Raw genomic sequence first — 26,450 nt, forward strand, 5'->3', positions numbered from 1 at the left:
CAGTCCAAATCTCATCTCTGCCTCTATAATCTGTTTGATCTTGGAGAGATCAGCTACTTAAGGCACAATTTCTTCACCTACAAAATGGGGCTGATACTAATGAATCCATAGGGTTAAAGGATAAGAAGAGATAATTTATATAGAGCCTAAGCTCCAAGAAAGTAGTCATTGTTGATATTTAACTTGGAACCCTGTTCAAAGACCAGGACAAGTATGTCTGCCCCAGATATGTCACTTCCTGCTATGTCCCCCATCACCACTGGTTACAGCTACAGCCATTGTTACTCACCCAGGTGAACCCCAAGCAGTTGATAGCATCAGCCAGCATGTCTCCCAGCAGCGATGGCCAAGAGGTGAGAGCTGGGTAGTAGGCGTGCATATGGGGGCTTTGCCAGTGTACCACCTGGAGGCAGAGCATGTACACAGATGGCACCAAGAGGCATGGCAGTTGGCTTTCCTCCACCAGAGACCCTCCCTGGCAAGGGGGAGCACCCACTCTAGAGATGGGTTGACAGTTTTAAGACAGGCAAATAAGTTACACAACTCCATACAAATAAGACATATTCATGGTGTTCTTGCCGACCACAGTTTCCTATTCTAAGCTTGTTGATCAGTGGAACATTGGCACGTATGCAAAGACCAGAAGGGAATATGCAGAATGACAATTGCTGTAGTAATTAGGATTGTGGATTCTGGGTAGCGTTCACATTAGGCTCCAGTGCTTATCCCCCATGCCACCCAAGCCCAGTAATAAATGGAAGGGGAGACTATGAGCTCTAGAAGAGTAGGCTGCTTGCCTCATCCAGTTTCTTGCAAAAAGCATCCTTTGTTTTATGGATCTATGAGCTCTCTGGGCAAGCAGCTCCTGTAGACAGTCAGTGTGAAAGGGTTCAAAGCTGTCTTTAGCTCCCCAGTAGGGATGAAGAAAAAAGTAGAGAGAGCAGAAGGGGTAGGCCAAGGGCACAAGACCCCTACCTCCAAATTAACCCCTGAACCCATAATCAGATTAAACTGATTGTAAGGAGGAGCCCGATGGACACAGAGGACCTTCCATAACAGGTCTCTGAAGTCCCCTCAGTGACTCACTGGCTTCACTGATGATCTAATCTAGCTTCATCTCACTGTTCTACAAGCATGGCCTGGTCATTTCTGCATTCATGCCTTTGGGCAATGCTGTTTCCCTGACAGGAAGAACTTCTCATACAGACATGGCCCTCCCAAAGCTGTTAATTCTGAGAAAGCTACCAAATATTCATTTTCTCCATGAGCCTTTCCCCAGTTCCTCAGCCCCGTTTGATCCTGTCCCCAAGCCTATGGAACACCCACTCACTATCTTTCTAAGTGCTCCAGCCCTACTGAGAACTCATTAGATAGCATCTTAGTGTATCATCAAGGTACATTCCGTGCGCACAAATTCCTTTTATCCCTCATCAGCAAGGACATTGTGTATGGTAGAAGGAGCAGAACATTTAAACCCACGGAGACAGGTTCCAGTGTGACTTTGTAGATTTACTGTGAAGCCAATGAACTAAAGCAACTAGATCCCGTATTTGCATAGGTCTCTGTTGAGATACACACTTTTATTTTCTTACAGGGGATCTCAAAATGTGTATACAATTCAGACCCCATAAAAACAGGGTCCAACTCTGCACCACTCTTGACCTCAGTTCCTCATTGTATAATAAATCCTGTCTCCCAGGATTATTATGTGGATCATCCTGGAAGGAAATTTTGCAAAACGTAAAGCTGTGAGAATGGCAAGTTAATCACATGGTGACAGACACATCCTATACGCTGACTTGATGATTAGATAATCAGATCTCTTCCTGAATCTGCACCAGGAAGAATGTGTCATACGTAATAACAGTATCTTCCACTTGTCCATGCTTTATACCTTATTTAATTCTCACAGCACCCCAATGAAGTAAGTCTACCATTATCCTTCTTTTGGAGATGAGAATTGGGGCTGTCAGGGAGAGGCGGCATCCCATGATCACGCATGTCTTATAGGACAGATGACAGCACCAAGAGAGAAACCCAGGCTGTCTGAGTCCAGAGCTCGAGCCCCCAGCAGGATGGCGTGCTGCCTTCTCCCCCATGCAGAGCTGATGTGGTTTTTCTAAGCAGGGTTGGAAATACTGCACAGTTTTTCCTCTCTGTGTGTCTAGGAGGTGGCAGGAAGGAAAAATTAATCTAGATTTCAGTGAGGTGCTGGCCAAATGTGAAAGCAAAGGGCCCACTGCTTTCAGGCCAGCTCTCAGAGCCTGGTGCAGCCTGTGAGATGAAATAGAGGATTGAGTCTTCATTATCGAGGTGCTTAGTGACAGTATTTAGGAAACCCCGAGAAGGGCTTCCACCTCCTGGCCCTATTGAGAGACAATTATCTGTTCTTGTAAGATAAATATGATAAGCTAAGCTAGATGAACACTTATCAAAAGCAGACAGGCCTCTCTGCCAAGCAATGAGCCCCTTTCACTGCACCCCAGCAACTGCTGGATTTTCTTTCAATCCAATGAATCGGCTCATTTCCACCTCTTCTGACAGTTGCTTCCGGTTCTCACTACCAACTACAGTTAGCCCATCAGCAGATTACATTTTACAGAATGACATCCAGGAGATAATCTGATCAGGGAGCCCGCCTTCTGGGTAAAGCTTTACGATTATGAAATTTCCGAAAGACGCTTGTGAAATAGGCTGCATGGTCACAGAGATGAGTGTTTGGCTTTGGACAAACTTGCCACCAGTTTCTGAGTTTGACTAACTTCTCATCCCTGCCCCCAGGCATATTTCTGTCACATTTAGGTCCAAAGCTCTCTGGGGAAGTTGGAAGCAAATCTCAAGTCGGCCCGGGGAGGAGCCTCTGGACATGCAGTCAGGACACCAGCGCCCCAAGCAGGGAGAGGGAGCACAGCCTGTGGGATGGGGCTGCAGCTGAAGGGGCAGAGTCTGGGCGCGTGGCTCAGTCTAGGGGACTTAGTCCCTCACTGGTAGAACATCAGTGCAGTAAAAAGAGCAGAGCCTGTCAAGGAAGACTGGCCTAGGTTATGATCTTGGATCTGTGACTTTGTGAAGACAGTTAACTTCCCTGAGCCTCAGTTTCCTCATCTGTACAACAGGGATCATAGAGTCACTGTGTGATTAAAACAATCTAGCCTGTAATGCAGCTAGTACAGTGCCTGGCACATGGCATGGAGGTCGGTAAAGGCAGCCCTGCTGTGGCAGAATGACCGGTGCACTCACAGCCCAAGTGCTGAGGCACAGCTCCTCATCCCTTGTGGCCAGGTACGTCGGCACAGCCCATGGCAGATGGCTCCAGCTAAAGCCTCAGGAATCAGCCAGCTTCTGTCTGTTCTCTGGCCCTGCCAGTGCTGTCACCACATGTGCCCTTTGTCACTGAGAGTAACGATGATTCAGGGAAAGCCCCTTCCTGCTGCTGCAAAGCAGCTCAATCATGAGACTTCCCCCAGGAGAGGATGGACATGGCTCCCACCTTATGGGGGAGAGGGACTCGCCCAGCTTCCTGAGCCTCCCAAGCTGACAGTAGGGTGCCCACGGGGGAATGTGCTCTCAGCCTCCTCCCTACCTTTGGTGTGTCTCAGGATTTGCAGAAGAGTCCCTGGTTCTGCCCACTGGGGCTCTGCGACTCTCTCCAGCCTCCTCTCTCCATCTTGCTCTCCAGTTATCCTTTCCCCTCAGACCCAAATTTCACTTCCCACCTCATCCCATTAGATTTCCACATTTCTGTCAGACTAGGCCCTGGGATACAGTCCTGATTCCCCTCCAGCTCCCTAACTACCACTGCAGGTCAGCCCTGGCGTCACAAACCTAACTTCAGTCACAGTCCCGATCCTCTACATGCCCAGGAGACAGGCTTGGCTGTTGGTGTGAGGTGGTGCAGGGTCACCCCTGGCTTACCTAAGGCAGGTCTTTCCTCGGGCCTACATCCCATTCTCTATGCCCCCAAGGCCAGAATCACTGTCGCAGTGACTGTCTCTCACCCCAGGCATAATGATGCGCTCAATGTCCCCAAAGATGCTGTCCCAGCCGTCAGGTTCCTCAGGGGCAGCCTCAGGCAGCTGCGCTCGCAGGTAGCCAGGCCGCACGTCTGGAGTCACCCGCCCCTCCTGCACTGTGCTCAGGTACTGGCAGATGTAATCCACCATCTCTTTTCCTGCGAGGAAGGCAGAGAAGCAGGCTTCATGTGCCCTCAGTGGGCCTGGCCAATGCATGCCAGTCCCCTTCGGGTCAGCCAGGAGACTGGTGAGGGAGGAGATGATTCATGGCTGAGGTGTGCAGGGTCTGATGCCCCCATAAGCCTCATCTTCGGAATGTAAAACCTGAGTGAGGGAGTGAATGACTGATGGTGGGTGTGGAGCACGCAGATGAACAGGGCGTGATCTCAAAGCATAAAACGCCAGCACCAAAGTAAGGTATCTCCTTATATTCCCCTCTCCTTCTCCATATCAACCGTGATCATCTTTCTTTCCTTTCTTTTCTTCTCAAAAACAGAACACCTATGACATCTACACGTTCAGTAGAAACTCTGTGGCTCTTTTTACGAAAAAGTGCCACGTACACATGCACACCCCCAACCTATTCTTGTTAGCACAGATGGCAGGCTCCCAGGCCAGCCTCTGATAAAAGGTGAAAAGCTATTTGTTCACCATTCCCACTGAGCCAGTAATTCCTCGCCTTTTTTTTTGACCCATGGACTTCTTTGAGAATCTGATTTAAACCCAAGGCTTAATCATACACAAAATTTCGTTCAAAATTTCCGAGGTTTATGGAATCCCTAAAGCACAACCACAGACTGAAACTAAGAACCCTGCACCAATTAGTATTTCTTGGGAAAACGCAAAGCCACGGCCTAATCCCTTGATTTCCTTGCCTCTGCCTCTACCAAAACCCCAGTGCCTAGAGCATGTTTTTGATGCTCAGAAAAACATTATTAAATGAATAAGGAAGAAAAACAGCCAGGTCAAATACTCTGAAGGCACTGCACATTATTATTCTTTCATTTCTGCAGGGAGGGTCTGGCTTCAGTGCCTCTGTTTCTTGCTTGGAGTCTCTCTTTCTCTCCCTTCCTGTGTCTGTGGCTTCATCTCTCTTTCTGTCTCTCTCAGTATCTCTAATTCCTCCTCAGTACTCCCTGTGGTCCTTTCCCAGCTGCAAAAATAATAATAATGACAGTAAAAGAGAGAAGAGGAGAGGGAACCAGATCTCTTTCCTCTGCACAAGCGTGTGCAAAATTCGCACCAGCAGGGCAGGCCCCAAACACAACCGTAAAGGAGTCTTTCAGCACCCCTCCAGCCCCCATCCCCACAGCCCCATGTCTCCGGTGAGTGGCTCGGCACCCATGCGAGCGCTCCACTTATCCAGAGGCCGGATGAAATCGATTTGTGTTCCACATACAGGATAAATGTCCACAGGAACCTGCTCTCAGCCAAAAGTACCTTTGGAAAGCAGTGAAATGTTTAATGCACACTTGAGTGTAAAGGCTGCTAACTACTTAGAGAGTTACATCTGGGTGGACTAGACCTGGGATGATAACTTACAGCAAAGGAATTTTATGCAATATAAGCTACCCGTAGGGATGAGCATATAGAAAGTTATAGAAAGAGAAATTAAGCAACTATATACTTCCCCTCTTAGGAGAGCCATGCCTGAAAATAAGTTAACTATTTAGTTTTGCTCATCACACAAGGCTTGAGACATAATAGCTGCTTGCTAAACATTTAAGGGATGAATGAGTAAATGAAAGACCCCCACTGAGAGATTCACACATAGGGAAATGAATACAAAGAAATAAAAGATTTCTCAGTGATGACAGAATATGAAGGGAAAGTGCTTTTCAATTACAGAATATGAATCACCCCCCTCTTGCCACTTAGGAGATCAGGAATCCAGTCCCCTGTTCTGTGTGAGAAGGGAAAAAGGGGGAGCGTGACTCGGCAGCACAGCCTCTGTGGCAGCGGGACGGGAGAGAGAATGAGAGGGCGACAGGAGTTCTGAACTGACCTCACATTCCTCTCTCAGGGCAGGTTTTGCTGGAGTCACCTCTCAGCAGGTGAATCTAAGGCTCCGAATGACCCCGCAGAAGCCAAGGGCTGACGCCAGCAGCAGTTCCCGCAGGGGTGGCTGTGGGACAGAGGGCCAGGACCCCTTGGCTCACCTCGCTCTCGGGATCCATCACCTCCCCGGGTCAGGCTCTGCTCCTCACAAGACACACACGGACGAGGACGAAGGTGTGCTCCTGGGCAGCCAGCGCCGGCCCTTTATTTAGAGGGCTCTCCTTTTTTCCACCTTAGCTCCGCCCTCCGGGCCCTGCCCCCAAGTCCAATTAATCCCACCCCTTATTTCTCCCAGTCCTTGATGGGAACAGTGAACTCATCTTTGGCTGGTCAAGAGATCCAGGACTTTAAGAAAGAGAGAGAGAGACAAAGATGCAGTATGAAAAGCGCTTCTAAATGAAAAAGCACACTTAGCAACCGAAGCCTGCAGGCAGCCTCCAGGTGAATATGGTAAAGGGCCCTCATGCTTTCTGCCCCTGGATTTACACCACAGGGCCTCAGCCTCCGTCAAAACTCCCAGCTCGGTAGCACGGCACAAAGCAATGCAGAATAAGCAGCACAAATTATCAGTATTACGACTGCCTTTGCTTCGCCATCCACCGCAGGGAGGGGAGGACAGGCCCTTAAGTGATGCTGCCCTGCTGGCCGTGCTGTGCTCAGCAACAGGCAGATGTTATCCTCTAACCCAATGGGTTTTTTAAATTACTACATAATACTGATTGTTGCAGAGAGATGAGAGAACACAGATAAGCAAAAGGAGTAACAATTGAAACATCCCCAGACTTAATCACTTAGAAGGGTGTGTGTGTGTAAAAGGACATGTGGAAACTATACCGTAGTGAGGAGAAACACTACTCTTGGAGCTTGAGTTCTGAGCAAACAGTGATCAAATGCTTTCAAGGTGCCAAAAAATAGACTTTTTTGTTTGTTTCCATTCGATTCTTCATCTTCCTTGTCCTTTCTTTCAGTGGTATTTTGTAGTTACTACTTCCTTGTCTTGGACGCGTAGTAAGTCTCTGCGGACTTCAATAAAATGGCCTGCCATGCTCTTTCTTCTGCCTTACTGTTTGTCTCCTCCAGCCAGCCCTAAGTGTTGGCATGCTTCAGGGTATCACCCTCTTCTCATCTTTCTTCCTGGATGGATTTATCCATGCCTATGGCTTTAAATGGTACCGATGTGATAACAAAGTACAAACCTTGTGTCAAATTTATACCATGAGGCCTTCCAGTCTTCTGAGCTCAAAAGTCTTACATCCAGCTGCCTACGTGATCCCTTTTCATGGTCAGCAGAGTCCATGTCTGGTGAGAACCTTCCTCCTGACTTGCAGATGGCCATGTTCTTCCTGCTCTATCCTCACATATCATAGTCTCTTATAAGAGTACTAATGGTATATAGGGGCTTCACCCTCATGAACTTAGCAAAACTTAATTGTCTCCCAAGGCCCAACCTCCTAATGCCCTCAAATTTGAGGTTAGGCTTCAACATATGAATCTGTGGGGGATAAAACATTTGAGCTATAACAGAATGTGTCTTTGTTTTTTCTTGGACTGGACATTATTCATTCATTCATTCATTCATTCATTCATTATAATCAAATGTACATCACAGTTGTTTAACAGTCTCCCTGCCCCTTCCCCTCCCATACTCCCCTCCTTCTTGGTAACTAGTCACTTCTCAATGTCTATGAGCCTAATGTTGTTTGTTCCTTCTGTCTTGTTTGTTTTTATATTCCACAAATAAGTGAAATCATATGGTATTTTTCTTTCTCCACCTGGTTTATTTCACTGTGCATAATACCCTCTATATACATCCATTTTGTTGCAAATGGCAGGATTTCTTTTTTATGGCTGAATAATATTCCAGTGTATATATGTACCACCTCTTCTTTAGCAGTCATCTATTGATGAACACTTAGGTTGCTTCCGTATCTTAACTATTGCAATGGTGCAGTGATAAACATGGGGGTGCATATATGTTTTTGAATCAGGGATTTTGTTTTCCTTGGGTAAATTCCTAGGAATGGAATTACTGGGTCAAATGGTATTTCTATTTTTAGTTTTTTAAGGAATCTGCATACTGCTTTCCACAGCGATTGTACCAATTTGCGTTCCCACCAACAGTGTAGGAGGTTTCCCATTTCTCCACATCCTTGCCAGCATTTGTTTTTTTCTTGTCTTTTGGATAGTGGCCATCCTAACTTTATGACATGATATCTCATTGTGGTTTTAATTTGCATTTCCCTGATGATGAGCAATGTGGAGCATCTTTTCATGTGCCTGTTGGCCATCTGAATTTCTTCTTTGGAGATATATCTGTTCAGGTCCTCCACCCATTTTTTATTGGGTTTTTTATTATTTGGGTGTGGAGGCATATGAGTTCTCTACATATTATGGATGTTAACCTCTGATCAGATGAGTCATTTACAAATATATTCTCCCATAGTGTAGGATGCCTTTTTGTTGTGCTGATGGTGTCCTTTGCTGAACAGAAGCTTTTTGGTTCGATGTAGTCCCACTGGTTCATTTTTTACTTTGTTTCCCTTGCCTGAGGAGATGCATGCAGAAAAAGTTGCTCATGTTTATATTCAAGAGATTTTTGCCTATGCTTTCTCCTAAGAGTTTTATGGTTTCGTGACTTACATTCAGGTCTTTGATCCATTTTGAGTTTACTTTTGTGTATGGAGTTAAACAATAATCCAGTTTCATTCTCCTGCATGTAGCTGTTCAGTTTTCCCAACATGATCTGTTGAAGAAGCTCTTTTCCCCATTGTATATTCATAGCTCCTTTGTCTTATATTAATTGACCATATATTCATGAGTTTATATCTAGGCTCTCTATTCTGTTCCATTGATCTATGGGTCTGTTCTTGTGTCAGTGCCAAATTGCTTTGATTAGTGTGGCTTTGTAGTAGAGCTTGAATACAGGGAGTGTAATCCCCCCAGTTTTATTCTTCTTTCTCAGGAATTCTTTGGCCGTTTGGGGTCTTTTGTGGTTCCATATGAAAATTAGAACCATTTGTTCTAGTTCATTGAAGAATGCTGTTGGTATTTTGATAGGGATTGCACTGAATCTGTAAATTACTTTGGGCAGGATTGCCATTTTGACAATATTAGTTATTCCTATCCAAGAACATGGGATAGATTTCCATTTTTTGGTGTCTTCTTTAATTTCTCTTATGAATGTCTTGTAGTTTTCAGAGTAAATGCCTTTCACCTGCTTGGTTAGATTTATTCCTAGGTATTTTATTCTTTTTAATGCAATTGTAAGTGGAGTTCTCTTTCTGATTTCTCTTTCTGATAATTCATCATTAGTATATAGGAATGCAACAGATTTCTGTATATTAATTTTGTATCCTGCAACTTTTCTGAATTGTTATTAGTTATAGTTTTTTGATGGTTACTTGGAGTTTTCTATGTATAGTACCATGTCATCTGCAAAGAGTGAAAGTTTAATTTCTTACCAATTTGGATGTCTTGTATCCCTTTGTTTGGTGTAATTGCCGTGGCTAGGACCTCCAGTACTATGTTGAATAAAAGTGGTGAGAGTGGGCATCCTTTTCTTGTTCCCAGTCTTAGAGGAAAAGCTTTCAGCTTTTTTGCTATTAAGTATGATGTTGGCCGTGGGTTTGTCCTATATGGCCTTTATTATGTTGAGGTACATACTCACTATACCCATTTGTTGAGAGTTTTTATCATGAATGGATATTAAATTTTGTCAAATACTTTTTCAGCATCTATTGAGATGATCATGTGGTTTTTATCCTTCTATAAAGACAGTAAGTATAATATTGGTCACCTGGGGCTTAGGGTTGGGTTGTCAGAGGTTGAAAGCTAAGGGGAGCAGAGTTTAGAAGGTAAAGTAGGGCTGTAGAAAATGTTTTAAAATTGGTTACTGTGATGGTTCCACAATGCTGTGAATATACTAAAAGCACAATTACATATTTTAATTGGGGGAATTTTATAGTTTGGAACTTACACTTCAGTGAAGTTGTTGATTAACATAAAATTTAAAAAATAGAATGCTTCAGGAATGGTCTTTGAGGAAAAAAATAGCCAAGCAGACTTGGACTAAAGTGATATTGCTGGTAGTATAAGTTGTTCATAGGACAGGGGTAGGGCAAAAGAATAACATTTTAATTCATTTTATAAAAGAATGACAATGATAATAGCTGACATTTATTGAGTATATAAAAACTTCCAAGCACTGTTAGGCAGTTTTAGTGGAAAAGTATGAGTTATTCTCTGGCCAAGTCTGGCTTGCTCTATTATCTCTCTTCTATTCTTCTGCAACTCCATTTATGCCTATGTTGAACACTTTTTCCCCTTATCTCATACATATGTATGTATATATAAAATATATAAATTATATTGTTATATAAATTATATATAAAAATGTTATATCTGTATTATATTCTCTTCTTTATTTTACATCTTCTTGTCTCTCTGAGTTTGAGGTTGAAAATTTTTTCCTGACCTTTTCTTGAGTTCTTTCTTCAGAAGTATCTAATATGATAATAAAACTGTTTATTGACTTCCTAATATCAGTTACTGTAGTTTTCTTCAGTTGCAGAGTTTTCATTTGGTTTGTTTTCTTATACTTTTCAATTTTTTTACCAAATTTAAAAATATTGACTCTTATTTCCCTGAACATAATAAACTTCCTTTTTAAATTGCTACTGAATATTAAAGAAGGCCTGTTTATGGAAAGCCATACCATGTTCTCAGAGAGCAAAACTCAACATCACAAAGATATCAACTTTCCCTAAAATAATTTATAAACAACACAATCCCAGTGAAAACACCAAAAAGCTTTTTGGGTGTTCGGTTTTAGAAATCAGTAGTTACTTTTACAGTTTAGAAGGAAAAGTATACTAGAATAATGAAGAAAACTCTAAAAGAAGAAAAATGAGAATGTTCCGTTCCCACAAAGTAGGTGTTAAAATATTTCATGATTCCTAAATAAATACAATGATGAGATATTGTTGTATGAAGGGACAAAATGAACAAATAAATTCAAATACATACAGGAACTTAGCATATAATAAAGATGGCTTCTCAGATTGGAGGGAAAAAATGAATTATTTAATAAATGACATAGCTATAAACAAAAAAGAAAGAAAGAAAGATGTAAGACAGATTCTAGCCGAAATAAGCAGGCAACGAGAGGCAACAAAGGGCCAGGCAGTTTATTTGAGCGCAATCCCAGGTGATGTTCCCCGGTCTGGCTAGTCACCCGCTGGGGAAGTCACGCTTAGCAGAGCAGGCAGTGAGTTTTTAAAGAAGGTAGGAGGAGGCAGAGCTTAGATTTACAGCGCCACAAGGATTGGCCAGCCTAAGGCACATTTTTCAGGTTGGGAGGGGGCAGCAGCCGGGGACTTTGGCACATCATCAGTGTCCGACATGCTCACCCCTCCCTCCAGTGCCTCCAACCTTACATTCCAGCCTTTTGGTTATAATGGGCACCGACTCGATCTGGCTACTTCCGGCTGAGGAGGGGCGGTGCAGGTAGGGTTGAGGCTGGAGGGAGGCCAGAGGAGGATTGGAGGGAAGGGGCAAGTACTGATGTACCCACATGGTCTTGTTCACTTCTACTGTCTGACCTCTCTATCGGGGGCCGGAGGTTCTAGCAGATATGTTGTCTTCGTCTCTCAGGACAGATACATCTAGCGTGATCACCCAGGCTTTGCCCCGTCTAGTACTGTTGTCCGGACAATGAGAGACAGACTGAGGCTTGTTCATAGCCGGCAGCCTGAATGAAAGAATGGAAAGACGAGCATTGGGCAGGACAAGGGGTATCTCTCTTAGGAGTGAGAAGTAAGGTAGGTAGGAGAGGTGTTCAGGGGAACTTGAGATAAGAAAGTATAAGGGTTAGGGATGACCGGATGAAGAGAGACTACAGCTTCGTGGATTATCTGCAGGTCTTGAACAAGCTGGTAGGCCCCCGATGGCTTCTTGACTGGAAGGATTGGAGTGTTACAGGGAGAATTAGTTGGTACCAGAAGCCTTTGGGAAAGAAGATGGTTAATGATAGGTAGGATGCCCTTGCAATGGGCTTGGGAAATAGGAAATTGGGATCTAGAAGGAGAGGAGGATGGGTCTTTGAGGAAGATGAGGACGGGAGCATGATGGCTCGACACTACAGGAGTAGAGGTGTCTCAGACTCTTCGGGTTAATGCCAGTCAATGGTACAGGAGGGTCTCTGGAGGGCTCAGGGCTACAACTTATATTGGCTAAGATGATGAGTGAGCTCAGTTGGGGATGACTAAGAGGCAGGGAGATAGAGGCACTAAGCTTGGAGAGGAGATCTCTCCCTAACAAAGGGAAGGGACAGGACGGGATGACCAGAAATGAGTGGGTAAGAAGATGGCTCTCAAATGTGTAGGCTACTGGATCTGTCTCTAGAGGCTTAGATGGGGTTCCCGTGACACCCACAACCGAGACCTGGGAAGGATGTAAATCTTGTGAAAGGAAGGTAAAACAGAGTAGGCAGCCTCCATGTCCACCAAAAAGGAGATGGACTTACCCGCTACCCACAGCATGGCCTTGGGCTCGGCAAGGGTGATAGGGGTGTTCGAGTCTAGGCATCTTCAGTCTTTGAGTAGGCTCATCAGGTTTGGAGGGGAGTCCCTCAGGGGGTCCTGCCTCCCATGAGACTCTGTCGCTGGAGGATGACCTTCCCCAACTGGGCACTCTACTTTCCAATGACCTCTCTTACCACAAACTGGGCAGGGTTTAGTCGGCTTGTTGGTCACGTTGGGGCATCTCTTTGCCCAGTGGCCTTCTTGGCCACACCGGAAGCAGGGTCCCAGAGGCTCACGAGCTCCGGACTAGTCTGTGGTGTGATGAGACCCTTGTCCTGCCAGCCGCAGGGCCGCTGCAAAGGCTCGGGTTTGGGACACTGTCCTCCTCTCATGTTCTTCAACATGGTTATTAAAGACTTTAAAGGCCATGGTTACCAGGTCATGGAGTGGAGTTTGGGGTCCCTCTTCTGCCCTTTTTAACTTACTTCTTATGTAACTAATACTTGTTCTGGTGAAATCTAGTTCTTTACTAGTTTAGGAGTAATAAAAGCGACTATAAATGACAAAAGACTTACAAATGACAATGGTTAAAGATCTGATGAGAGCTTACTGTAAGACAGTTGATATAAGGAAATCTGGATATTTCTCTAACACAAAACATTCAGTAACAAAGTTTCGCATTATTCTCTTTGACAGTGCTTTCTAGGTAATTTAGCAGGTAATTTTATATCAGATAAATAAGCTAAATTGGCCAAATACTTTCTCCAATGAGAAAAAATTTCTCTGACATGTTCCAGGGGCCCTGTGGAAAATATCAGAGTTAACTATAGATAAAAGCACCTTTTTGAATTTGATTTTGGGAAGCTGTTAGAGTGTTTTTAAGGCATTTGTCTAAATAGAATCATAAGTTACTATGAAAAAATACTTATCTATTTAACTAGAATGACAATAAAAGATTTTAAAGGCAAATACAGAAGGTCACACAGTTATTAGCAAAACTTAGCTTTTAGTTTTTTCGTATTAAGATCTCATTATCTTAAATATTCAGACAACTCATTGAGACTTTAAGCATGAGAAACTGTTTTGATAAAACAACTAGAGAACCCTTTGCAATCATTTAACATTAAGAGCAGATTAACAGTTAAGAAAACTTTCTTTTTAACTGAAAACAAAATTCTAATTTTTTCTGTGCTGTGCTCTTAAATAAATAGCTTTAATTAGACCTCAAAACCATTAGGAACTTTAATTTTCAGTGAACATTGAGAAGTGGGCCATTGTAAACTATTGCACTAGCATTCTTTCGATTAACAAATTCATGAACACACTATAATTCCTGACACCATGTGCTTTACAGCATAATCTCTAAGCACAAAATATGTCTACTTTACGTAGCAACACTTTGAGATTCTAGGTCACTACAAAAATTTTCAGGCTGCAGGCAGGCACACACACTGCAATACACAGTCACTAAGATGTTCACTTGCTACACCCAGCTCACCCACTCCCAACAACCACGCCAGACCACTTACAAAATGGCAGGTGTGGGGATGGGTGTAGGGTTGGGAGAGAAAGGAGGCAGGTCTGTGCTGGGAGGAGTCTTGTCCATGGTTTCCAGAACTGGAGGGTGGGAGGAGCGTGTTCCATTGGGGGAAAAGGGTGGTGAAGGTGGAGAGGGGGAGGAAGTGCTGCAGCCACTGGAAGAGGAGAGGAGCACAAAGACAGCATGGTTGAGAATGTAGGACTTTAAGATGGCAGCAACACGCGGGAGGACAAAGAACTTAAAGATGGTGGCGGAGAGGGGTGGGGGAAGCAGGCTGAGAGAGGTGGGAGACTAAAGTCCTCTGGTGGATCTGAAAAGGAAGGACTGGGCAGAGTAAGAGGCTGACAATCCTTAACTGGAGATCGGGCCAGGAGAACCTGGGTCCTTGAACACTTAACATAAAGGTCTGGGCCGGAGCGCAAAGTCCAAAGCCTGCACATATGGGATTTCACCCCACTCTCCGCTCCAGTGGCAATAATTAGTTAAGTCAGTGAAGAGGCCAAAATTGAAAGTTCCCTCAGGGGGCCAGCAAGATTGGTTGTCTAAGGGATACTGAGGCCAAGCCTGAGAGCAAAGGAAGACCAGGTTCCATATGTGAACTTCCCGGGACAAATATAGAGCAGCCAAATTAGAAATGAGACACCGCAGCGGGGTCTGAGCCTCTGCTTTCGAGGGCTGGTTCCCCATGTCTGCGCTACTTCCCAACTAATCCCACTGAGAGGAGCGCCCAGCGTCCCAAGCACGCCAAGTCAGGGGAGACGGCCTGGGAGCCTGGGTGAGGGACGTCTCCCACATCACAGGGCCAGGGGCGGGTATCCCAGATGCCCGCAGCACATGGGCCGGATGCCCAAACCTGGACGTAGCTGATTTCGGACGGACCAGGTGAAATGGAGTTACGAAGGGAAACAGACTGAGTGAAACTGAGGGACACACCAGAAAATAGTCTACTCAGTGGAGAGCAGGCTCAGGTCCCAGGTCGGGGAAGGAGGGGGCAAGGCCACCAAAGACCGGTCGGGGCCCCATGCTCACGCTCCTTCCCGGGTTTTTTGGCACCAAATGTAAGATAAATTCTAACTGAAATAAGCAGGCGACAACAGGCAACAACGGGCCAGGCAGTTTATCTGAGCGCAATCCTGGGCGATGTTCCCCGGTCTGGCTAGTCACAGGCCGGGGAAGTCATGCTCAGCAGGGCAGGCAGCGAGTTTTTTAAAGAAGGTAGGGGGAGGCAGAGCTTAGATTTACAGCGGCATGAGGATTGGCCAGCCTAAGGCACATTTTGGGAGGGGGCAGCAGCCGGGGACTTTGGCACGTCATCAGTGTCTGAAGTGCTCACCCATCCCTCCAGTGCCTCCAACCTTACAAAAGAGAAAAGAAACAAAAGGAAATAAATTGTGCTGGGACAAGGGCGGACAGACATCTGGAAACAAAATATAAGTTGGAGTCATTCCTCACACCATGTACTTGGATAATCTTTTTTCTTAAATCAAATACTCAAGTTTTCAAAATAAGAACATAAAATTATATGAAACCATCATATAATCAAGATAATCAGGTTCACAGGTGCATATGTCCAAACTCATCAAATTATATACACTAAATAAATAAATAGGTAAAATTTTTGTACCAATAAAACTGTTAAAAAAAATAAAGATGAAAATTCTGAAGGTAAATCCTGGCACACTAAAACCCCTACCCATTAAATTCCAATCACCACCGATTATGTTGCCCACCCCTTAAGATCCAATCACCAACACAAAATACACCCTACCCCTACTCCTTGAAAACACACTTCCTTACCCACGAACTGCTGCTCCCTCTTCTCTGGGGGCAGCCATTTTCTCGTTCAGATAATAAAATCTCTTGCATGGGCCCATGACTCCTGAGTCATTCTGGGGTAAGGAGGGTCATGGCGAGATACCCCTTCAAGTTCCATGAAGAAATTTTAGGAGCTTTGATGATTGATCTCAAAGTGAAGATTATCTTTCTAAGTATGACTCAAAAGCTAGAAACCATAACTTTGACCATATTTTTTTAAATCACAATAGAAGTCAAATGATAATGACAAACTGAGAAACAAATACTTGGAATTCATAGCACAAGGGCGAGAAGAAAAAGACCAGCACTCTAATAGAAAAATGGGGAAAGAATAGCAAGAGAAATTAGCAGAAAGGGAAATATAAAACCTGTAATTGAGAAAATCAACTTAAACCTATACTCAACTACCATTTCTCCTTATGAAAATAGCAGAACACCAGCCTAATGACACATAAAGGTAGATGAAGAAGGGTGTGAAAAGGTGATCAGAGGAAACAGCCTATGGAAAGGCCGTGAGGTTAGACAGACCCTAGTAAAGTTAGAGCAGAGAGTAATAGAGAGCCAGGTACCAGTGCAGCCGGAGAGGTAGGAAAGGACAAAGCTAGGAAGGACCACTAAGGATTGATTTGCCCACAGGCCAGTGGGAAATCATTGAAATGTTTATGGTTTTAATTAAGGGTGTGACAAGATCAGATTTGCATTTTTACTCTTGTTTAGCCTCAAGGTGGAGAATTGAACTAGCTGAGAGCTAGAATGAAACCAAGTTAGGAGGGAGTCATCCAGGGGTTATGAGAAGTAGATTCCACAGTCACAAACATGTTTTTATCATTCTGTGCTTAAAATACAACAGCACACAAGAACAGAGACACAGACCAGTGGAATAGAATAGAGAGTCCAGATATTAACCCAAACATCTATGGTCAATTAATATATGATAAAGGAGCCATGGATTTACAATGGGGAAATGACAGCCTCTTCAACAGCTGGTGTTGGCAAAGCTAGGCAGCTACATGTAAGAGAATGAAAATGGATCATTGTCTAACCCCATACACAAAAGTAAATTTAAAATGGATCAAAGACCTGAATGTGACTCATGAAACCATAACACTCTTAGAAAAAAACATAGGCAAAAATCTCTTGGATATAAACATGAGCAACTTCTTCATGAACATATCTCCCTGGGCAAGGTAAACAAAAGCAAAAATGGACAAGTATAACTACATCAAGCTGAAAATCTTCTGTACAGCAAAGGACACCACCAATAGAACAAAAAGGCATCCTACAGTATGGGAGAATATATTCATAAATGACAGATCCAATAAAGGCTTGACAGCCAAACTATATAGAGCTCATGCACCGCAACAAACAAAAAGCTAATAATCCAATTAAAAAATGGGCACAGGAGCTGAATAGACAGTTCTCCAAAGAAGAAATTCAGATGGCCAACAGACACATGAAAAGATGCTTCACATCGCTAGTCATCAGAGAAATGCAAATTAAAACTACAATGAGATATCACCTCACAACAGAAGGGTTGTCACCATCCAAAAGACAAACAACAACAAATGTTGGTGAGGTTGTGGAGAAACGGGAACCCTCCTACACTGCTGGTGGGAATGTAAACTAGCTCCACCATTGTGGAAAACAGTATGCAGTTCCTCAAAAAGCTCAAAATAGACATACTAGTTGACCCAGGAATTCCACTTCTAGGAATTTACCCTAAGAATGCAGCAGCCCAGTTTGAAAAAGACATATACACCCCTATGCTTATTGCAGCACTATTTACAATAGCCAAGAAATGGAAGCAACCTAAATGTCCATCAGTAGATTAATGGATAAAGAAGACGTGATACATATACACAATGGAATATTATTCAGCCATGAGAAGAAAACAAATCCTACCATTTGCAACAACATGGATGGAGCTAGAGGGTATTATGCTCAGTGAAATAAGCCAGGTGGAAAAAGACAAGTATCAAATTATTTCACTCTCTGTGGAGTATAAGAACAAATCAAAAACTGAAGGAACAAAACAGCATCAGACTCACAGAACCCAAGAATGGACTAACAGTTACCAAAGGGAAAGGGACTGCAGAGGATGGGTGGGAAGGGAGGGATAAGGGTAAAAAATGGGGAGGCATTACTATTAGCAGACATAATGTAGGGGGAGGGGCCTGGGGAGGGCTGTACAAGACAGAGAAGACAAGTAGTGATTCTATAGCATCTTACTATGCTGATGGACAGTGTCTGTAATGAAGTATGTGGTGGGACTTGGTGATGGAGGGAGGCTGGTAACCATAATGTTCCTCATGTAATTGTAGATTAATGACACCAAAATAAAAAATAAAAATAAATAAAAATTTCAAAAATAATATAAATTTGGGAATCTAATTAAGCAAGAACAGTGCCAAAGCTGAAAGACATACAGGGAAAAGGAAGTAATCACATGCCATTAGGTAATGGAAGATATGATTTTTAGCAGAATCTATGGAGCTGGTGGTAGGGAATGATTTACAGAACTGAGGGTGAGCTTTGTGGCAGGAACTACAAAACAGTGAGAGAGAAAAGTTTAATCACCAAAACAGTGAATAATGAATGAGTTTTAGGTACTGGGGTCAGCAAGGTAACCCTAGACTGCATGGGAAACTTTTAAGATTCCCAGATCACAATTTTACTCTCCATGAGATCTATTACATAGGATTCTTATCGTTCCAGTGAACCCAGCAGAGCTTACTTCAGATCTTTCTGACTTTTTTCTCTTTTGTGAACTGCTGGACTTTCTGGTCCACTCTGCATCCCAATCTTGAAATTATTTGAAACACAATGTGGCATAGTACATTAGTTTCCTAGCATTACTGGAACAAATTGCCACAAACTCATTGGCTAAAAACAAAAGAAATTAATTTTCTCGCAATTATGGGGGACAGAAGTCCAAAATCAAGGTGGTGGCAGGACTGGTTCCTTCTGGAGCTTCTGGCGAAGATCCACTCCAGGCCTCACACCCACCATCTGGTGGCTGCTGGGGATCTTTGGCCTTCCCTGGCCTGCAGAGACATCACTCCCATTTCTGCCTCCATCTTCACATCAACTCTTCTGTGTGTCTTCCTCCCTTCTCTTCTCTTCTAAGGACACTTGTCATGGGATTCAGGACCCACCGTCATCCAGGATGACCTCATCTTGAAATCTTTAACTTGGTTGTATTTGAAAGATCCTTTTTCCAAAGAAGATTTCTTTCACAGATTCTGGTGGAGATATTGTTTTCTGGTGTGGGTGGTGGGGGGAGCCCATTCAACCCAAGACACCTAAGTAGGAATCAGAATACTTGGGTTATAATCCTCACTCCACAATTGACATGCCAGGTGTGACTTCTGGCACATTGGTTAACCTCCCTGAATCTCAATTCACTCATCTGAAAATGCAAATAATAATATCTCCCTTATCTTCTTCACTGAGAAGTAGTCTGTACCTTATTTACACTTTAAATAAATGCTAATAAATGAATGAATTACTAAATGAGTGACTGAATAAGTGAATCTTCTAGAAATGTTCTGTACACCTTTACCATATCAGACCTGGCTGGCACTTAGGAGAGAGGTTAGGGCTGAATATTTACACTTGGGAATCCTCAGCATTAATAGGAATAGATGAGGACACCTAAAGAGAAAGAGAAAGAAAATTGAAGACACAATGTTAAGAAACTTTTACATTTAAGAACTGAACAAGAAGATACTGAGAAGAAAATAGGAGCAAATGTACTAAAGAGTTAAGAGTTGTGGGTAAAATTGTAATATTCCAGAATCTCTCACCTGGCTTTAATGCATCTGCATATCAATAGGTGTTTCCAAGGGGTGGATAAAATCAGTCGGTCTACATGTCAATAGGTAATCAAAAGGGCCTGTGAGGGTTTATCTGGACTGGAGAGGTTGGGTGGAGCTCTCTTCTGCTGCAAACTGGTCAGGAGAGAGGTGGTACAACTGCTTGTAAGAAATAAATGGGTTCCTTAACTTTGATTTTGGTTTTAGAGGTATTTGGCTCCAGGATTCTTTCACCTGGAGTTACATCTGGTGGTAGTTGGCAGGACCTCTAAACCCAAAATCTGTTTAATAGGTGTACTTGGGCAGCCTGCCCCTGGGGATGATGGGGAAGCCACAATGGCTGTAGAGGTACAGGGTGCAGCTTTACTCGGGAACCCCCTATATGTGGGTCTTCCAATTGGGGAGCCCCTAGTGAGGAACTGGTCTAGGGTGAAGCACCTCCTAGAGGGGTGGAGCCTTCCCCAGACCTGGGGAAGAATGGAGACACCGGAAGCTGCAGAATTAGCCCTCCATCAGACAGAAGACTGCTTAGAGCTCCTGAGTGGCCGTGGAGTACCTGGGATTGTAGGATCTCTTTTCATCCAAATAGTGGAAAGTGTTATTGAGGAGAGAGAGAGACTTCGGCAGAAGAGAGACGCACTTCAGCATCACTTGGAGGAGCTGGGCAATGACTTTTGGGATGCCCTTAAGGAAGAGAATTAGAGAGGATAGGCTGCGCCCCTGGAAAGTTCCTTAGCAGCAGCAAGGAGGGAGGCAGCAGAAGAGTCCTTATTGCAGAAGGTTGTGGGGGAGGGGGAGAAAAGAGCGGTGCCTTCAGCTCCAGAGATGGTGGAGGAGGTGTCAGGAGAGTCTGAGTGGGTGGGGGGGTCCGAGGGCCAAGGGCCAATCTGTTGCCAAGGCCACCACCTGAGGCACCAGCCTCTCCTGTACTAAAGGCCCCTTCTGTTATAATTAAGAAAGTAAAAACACAACAACCGCTGACTCCTGAGAGAGAGGAGCCGCCCCCCCCCAACCCCCATCCCCAGGGTGTGGAGCACTTTGTCTCCACCCCTATACCCAGGATGAGCTGGAGGACATGAGCGTCTGGTATCAGCAGAAGCCATCAGAATCTCTGCCTACATGGCTTTTGCACATCTCTGGGATATTGGGGCAGAAAACATTGTATTGTCAAATTCTGAAATGAGTAGACTTGCTTCCCTGACGATGCACCCTTCTCTCCAGTAGGGCTTGCGAAGTGCCTATCACACCTCAGGGAATTGGGTGCTTCTGGATTGGCTGACAGCAGCCATCAGGGCAGTTTGGCCTAATCAGGATGATTTACCATACTAACCCACTAGCTGGAAAACATGCTCAGCTCCAGCAGGTGTTGCAGGAATGGGGCATGAAAGATATCATCTATAATATGGACACCCAGGGCCCCGATGAGGAGTTGTTCACCATAGGAATGAGACATCTGGTCCTGCATACAGCTCCCCCATCTCTCCTCGGGTCCCTAGTGACTGTTCTTGTCCCCCACACACAGGGCAACCCACAAGTGAAGCTACGTGTGCTTTAGCAGATCTGGGGGAGGTTGAAATAATGAGAGCATGGAAGGAAGTATGGGGTACGACTGGAAGGAGAGGCACAAAAGGCCCATGAATGTCTCAAGGACCCAGATAGGGGTTGATTTGATAAAAGCAGGGGTAGTAAAAGGAAAACTTGATGGGCAGCCCAACAGGATCTTGTTAGAACTGTGGCACCAATTAAAGCCAGAGCAGCAGTTCCATCTGCGTAACTCCAGGACACAGAAGCCAGAGGCAAAGCCCATGTCCTGCCTGTGTCCCTGCAAGACCTCCTGGGGGACAGCACTCGGGCTCCGCCTGGGCCTCACCCCCACAGGAGAATGACTGAGCATTGCAGTTTGACTGCGGAGCTGGGTGAACGCCCCCACCTTGGTGGATGTGGTGGTGACCAGAGGCCACATGTAGAATTAACAATTCATTGGTCCCCCATGAATGTACAATGTGTCCTTGTGCTGGTGGACACAGAAGCTGAATGTTCTCTGATTTAGGGCAACCCTGAATGTTTTCCTGGGACCCCTGCTGTGATAGATGGCTATGGGGTAAGGCAACTAGAATGAAGAAAGCCCAAATCCCATTGGAGATGGGGCATTTACCGTAGGACTATACTGTGTACGTTTCTTCCAACCCTGAATATATTTTGGGGGTGGATATCCTGTAGGGCCTATGGTTACAGACTGATGCAGGTGAGTTCGACTGAGAGTACGTGTGATAAAGGCAGTTCTGAGGGGACATGCTAAGCACCCACCTGTACCTCTGCCTGTACCTCAGTGGGTGACAAATACTAAGCAGTGTAAATTGCCTGGAGGGCACAAGGAAACTGGAGAAATTCTACCGGAGCTGGAGAAGGTGGGCATCATAAAGCCCACTCATAGTCCTTTTAATTCCCCAGTGTGGCCAGTAAAAAAGCCAGATGGCTCCTGGAGTATGACTGTGGGCTACAGGGAATTGAATAAAGTCACACCCCCTTTGCATGCTGCTGTGCCCTCAACAGCAGCACTTATGGACACACTAAGCCATGAACTGGGGATGTATCATTATGTTGTGTGCTGGAAATGGTTGAAACCCAAAGGGAACTGAGAGAGGACAGCTGAGAGACTGGGGTGAAAGAACGGTCAGGGATTAGGGAGTTCTCTAAGAATAATAACGAGTCCTAGATGTTGAGTCTGAGTGTGCTGAGATAGGATCTATCCTGAGGACAGAGTCTGCTTGTTTTGTAAAAAAGTATGTCAACACTCAAGCACATGTTCCTTGATCCCTGGTTAACCTGCCCTTCCTGAGTGTGTATAAAAAGAGGAGAATAAAAGCTATACGTTTCGTTCCAGCTTGACAGGGCATCCTCTCAGAGTGAGTTGCACATTTATTCAGCTCCACGCCTCCCCTTCAGACTGTTCGACTTCGATGGCAGGCACCGTCAAGTGGTGCCCAAACAGGGACCTGAAGTATGGATGGAGGAGAACGTGAGAGCCGCCGGAGATAACAGCGCGCATGAAGCGGGTAAGGGGCGGTGAATCATTTAACCTCTGAGAGTATCATGGGAGCCGGAAACAACCAAGTCCTGTTTGTACAGATACTTAAGCATGTGCTGGCGAACGCATGGCACAAAAGTAGGACAACAGTTAACAAAATTTTTAGAATTCATAGAACAAGTATGTCCTTGGTTCCCCAAAGAAGGTATTTCGTTTAAAAGATGCTGTTTTTCGCAGCTTAGGAGATAGTCCTGCAGCTAACACGATGTAAATAGAGCCCTTAAAATAATCAAGCTACACCCTCAAACCAACATGTAAATAGCTCTATTCTATTATCTCCTTTCCTTAGAGGCAGTCATCCTAGAGCTAGGAATTTCCTTGTCCGCAGCCCCAAGGAAGCGAAATAAGCTTGTAACCAGAATCAAGGCTCTAGCAGTGAGAGGTCACACAGTCCCTACTCTTATCAGACAGGCAGGGGGCTCTCAAGAAATGACTAAAGCTCAGGCAGAAAAAACTAGGAAAACTGAGAGTAATTCAATCCCTAAACTCTAAAAAAGAAGTGTCTTGTCTTCTGCACACAAACCTAACCTCAATACAAACTCTCTGATTAGAGAGGCTTAGCCCCTGAAAGAGATATGCAATATAATGTTATGCAGCTAAATATATTTTTGCCACAAGGAAAATAGTTAAAAGTCCTGTGAACTACTACAATATAGAACTAGTTTTCTAAATTCTTTTAGTGAAAATCTATTCTACTTACTAGGCTCATCATTATCTTTGAAAATTGACAAGTTTTAAACTAGAGTCCCTGAGATAGAATAGCTCTTTTGCAATACAGCCTAGCTTTCAATAACTTGTGCTAGAATTGTACATGCATTTTATTTCCAGCCCCCCAGACTGGGGCTGTCTAAACCTTAACCCAGTAATGTAAACTGCTTGCCCTTAGAGTGTATTCTTGAAAACTGAAGTACTTTTAATCAAATAAAGTAAGAAGAAAGAAGGCAATTAAATATTAGTAACTCAAATCTTTATGTCATTTTGTCTGTGTATCTGTTTTTATATGAAAAGTGTTGCTAACTGTAGTCATTATGTCTCAGTCTGTATGTTTGTGTGTCTAAGTGTGTAAATAAAAAATATTTTCTACCTCCAGATGGTATTAATAAAAATTGATTTAAAAACAAGTGCTTGTGAAAATTGGGCATTCTAAAACTTCCATAAAATTTAATAAAAAATATTAAGCATGAATACTATTTAAGTTTAAGTGAAATGGACATGTCCTTACAGTTATCAGCTGCCAAAGTTTACTTAAAGTCATTTAATTTGATATTACCTGTTAAATATTTCAAGAAGATGTTTAAAGAAAAGCTTGACTTTGTCTAATGTTTAGTAAAAGTTTTATAAGTAATCTGGCATGGTTGCTAAAAATAAGTAAACAAGTGTAGCAAATGAACATCTTAATAATAATACTGTATTAATGTAAAACAGTGTATATATCTGCAAACAGCCTGAGAATTTTTGCGGTAACCAAAATTCTTAAAGTTTGCTAAGTTATATAGACATATTTTGTGCTTAATGAGAAATTGTGCTGTAAGTCACATTTTCAAAAATGATAAAATATGTTCATAAATGTATCAATCTGAAGACTGCTGATGTAACAGTTTACAATGGTCTATTTTTCAGTGCTCACTGAAGGTTAAGTTACCAAATGGTTTTAAGTTCTAAGTGAAACTACTTAATATAATAAGGAAAACATTTCTGTATGCTAAAGAATGTATGTTTTAATAAGAGAAGGTATAAGGAATAAAAATGCATTGTGTTGAAAGTAAAAGAAGATAACTATTCAAAAGTACAGCTGTTTGTTCAAGGAAAGAAAACACTGAATGTAAGAGGAAAATCGTAAAAGGTTTATAAAAGATTGATATAGTCATGCTATGTGAGATTAAAGCAAAGAAATCTTGGTATCAAGTACATAGCAAGACTAGAATTTTTGTTTGTTAAAAGAACAAAAGTTTATTAGTCTACCTTTAATGTTGAAAGATTGCAAAAAGTTTTCTAATTGTTTATTAAAACAGTTTCTTATCTTAAAGTCAATGAATTGTCTGAGTATTTAAGAAAATGAGATCTTAATATTAAAAAGACTAAGCTAAGTGTTAACAACTATGTAACCTTCTGCATTTGCTTTTAAACTTTCTATTATCATTCTAGTTAAATAACAAGTGTTATTTAATAACTATAATTCTATTTAGGCAAGTGCCTTAAAAACTTTTGACAACTTCCCAAGACCAAATTTTAAAAAGTATTTTTACCTCTAATTAACTCTGATATTTTCCAGAGGGCCCCTGGAACATGTCAGAGGAATTTCTTCTCCTCATCAAGGAAACTATTTGACTAATTTGGCTTATTTACCTGATGTATATTTACTTGGAAAGCACTATCAAAGGGAATAATGCCAAACTTTATTACTGAATGGTTTATGTTACAGAAATATCACTCTTCCCCCTAAGACGCTTACTCCTGATGCCCAATTAAATTTACCTGTTAGTACTGCTATAATTACTGACTGTGTATGTATTGATTGTACTCATGTACCCTCTTACTGTAACTCTACAATCAATGTAAAATGGTCTTCTGGGTACAGACTTCCAAATGGTTGGGTATTTTTGTGTAATGACAAAACATATCAAGCCATTTCTTCACACTATTGAGGTGTTTGTGGGGTGGGACGCATTCTTCCTGCTCTACATTCTGGATATAAGAGCAAGAGGCGTCCCCGAGCTCTGCCATCTGATTGTCATGAAAACTTGAAACTTTCAGAGTTGCAGTTGCAGCTGCATTCCTCCTGCCGGTCCCTGGACTTTTCATTGGAATGCAGAAAGAGATATCTAAGCTGGCCTGTGCTATAGCAAAACAACAAATTTGACTGCTTCTGTATTATCTGAACTCAACCAAGAACTGGGAGAAGTGTGAGCTGCAGTGCTTCAGAATCGCGCTGCTGTGGACTGTCTGCTGTTAAAAGAGCATGTAGGATGTGAACAGTTTCCAAGAATGTGTTGTTTCAATTTGTCTGATTTTTCTCAAACTCTTCAAAATCAATTAGATGATATCCATCATATTGTCAATAAAATTTTACAAATGCCTGAGCTATCTAACTGGTTTTCTTAATTTCATTAGATATAACTAGTAATTGTAAGTCTGCCTTTGTTACGCATCTGTATTCCTATTCTGTTAATGTGTGTATGCAATTTAACTAGTAGTTTGTTAAAACCTATATATATATTCAAGTTATGTCTATCTTTTGACATGTTCGATCTCAGCCATGTAATCCATATTTCACACAAAACTGGGATACCATATAATCCACAAGGCCAAGGCATTGTGGAACGTGCCCATGGCACCCTTAAAGCTCAATTGGAAAAAACAAAAAAGGGGGAGTTCTATCCCCAGTCACCACAGAACCATTTAAATCATATCTTATTTGCAGCCAAAACTGCATCTGATATATTAAATCAGATAAAAGACATGTTCAAAGAGCCCCTGAATAGTCTCTGGCACAGTCACACCTCTCGTAACCCTAGGCATTTTATGTCTTCTATTGCTGTTACTAGGGCCTTGTGTCCTTTGCAGCATGTGGAAACTCATCCAACAAGCCTTAAGAGACCT

General features: G+C 43.1%; 1 protein-coding gene across 11 annotated transcripts in view; it reads right to left on the reverse strand.

The window, feature by feature from the left end:
- Window positions 1-26,450, reverse strand: part of LOC140843150 (histidine decarboxylase-like) — a 65,862-nt gene that overhangs the window by 11,493 nt on the left and 27,919 nt on the right. Inside the window, exons 2-5 of one of the 11 annotated variants that reach the window (XM_073211828.1) lie at window positions 22,635-22,758; window positions 18,682-19,249; window positions 3,999-4,171; window positions 290-403 (exon numbers count right to left, since the gene is read on the reverse strand). In XM_073211828.1, the coding sequence (XP_073067929.1) occupies window positions 290-403; window positions 3,999-4,163 (279 nt within the window). In that variant the 5' untranslated portion in view covers window positions 4,164-4,171; window positions 18,682-19,249; window positions 22,635-22,758. The other 10 variants (XM_073211836.1, XM_073211834.1, XM_073211832.1 and 7 more) reach the window with 10 other exon arrangements.

This window comes from Manis javanica, chromosome 8 (assembly GCF_040802235.1).
Source record: "Manis javanica isolate MJ-LG chromosome 8, MJ_LKY, whole genome shotgun sequence".
Classification (NCBI taxonomy): Eukaryota; Metazoa; Chordata; class Mammalia; order Pholidota; family Manidae; genus Manis; species Manis javanica.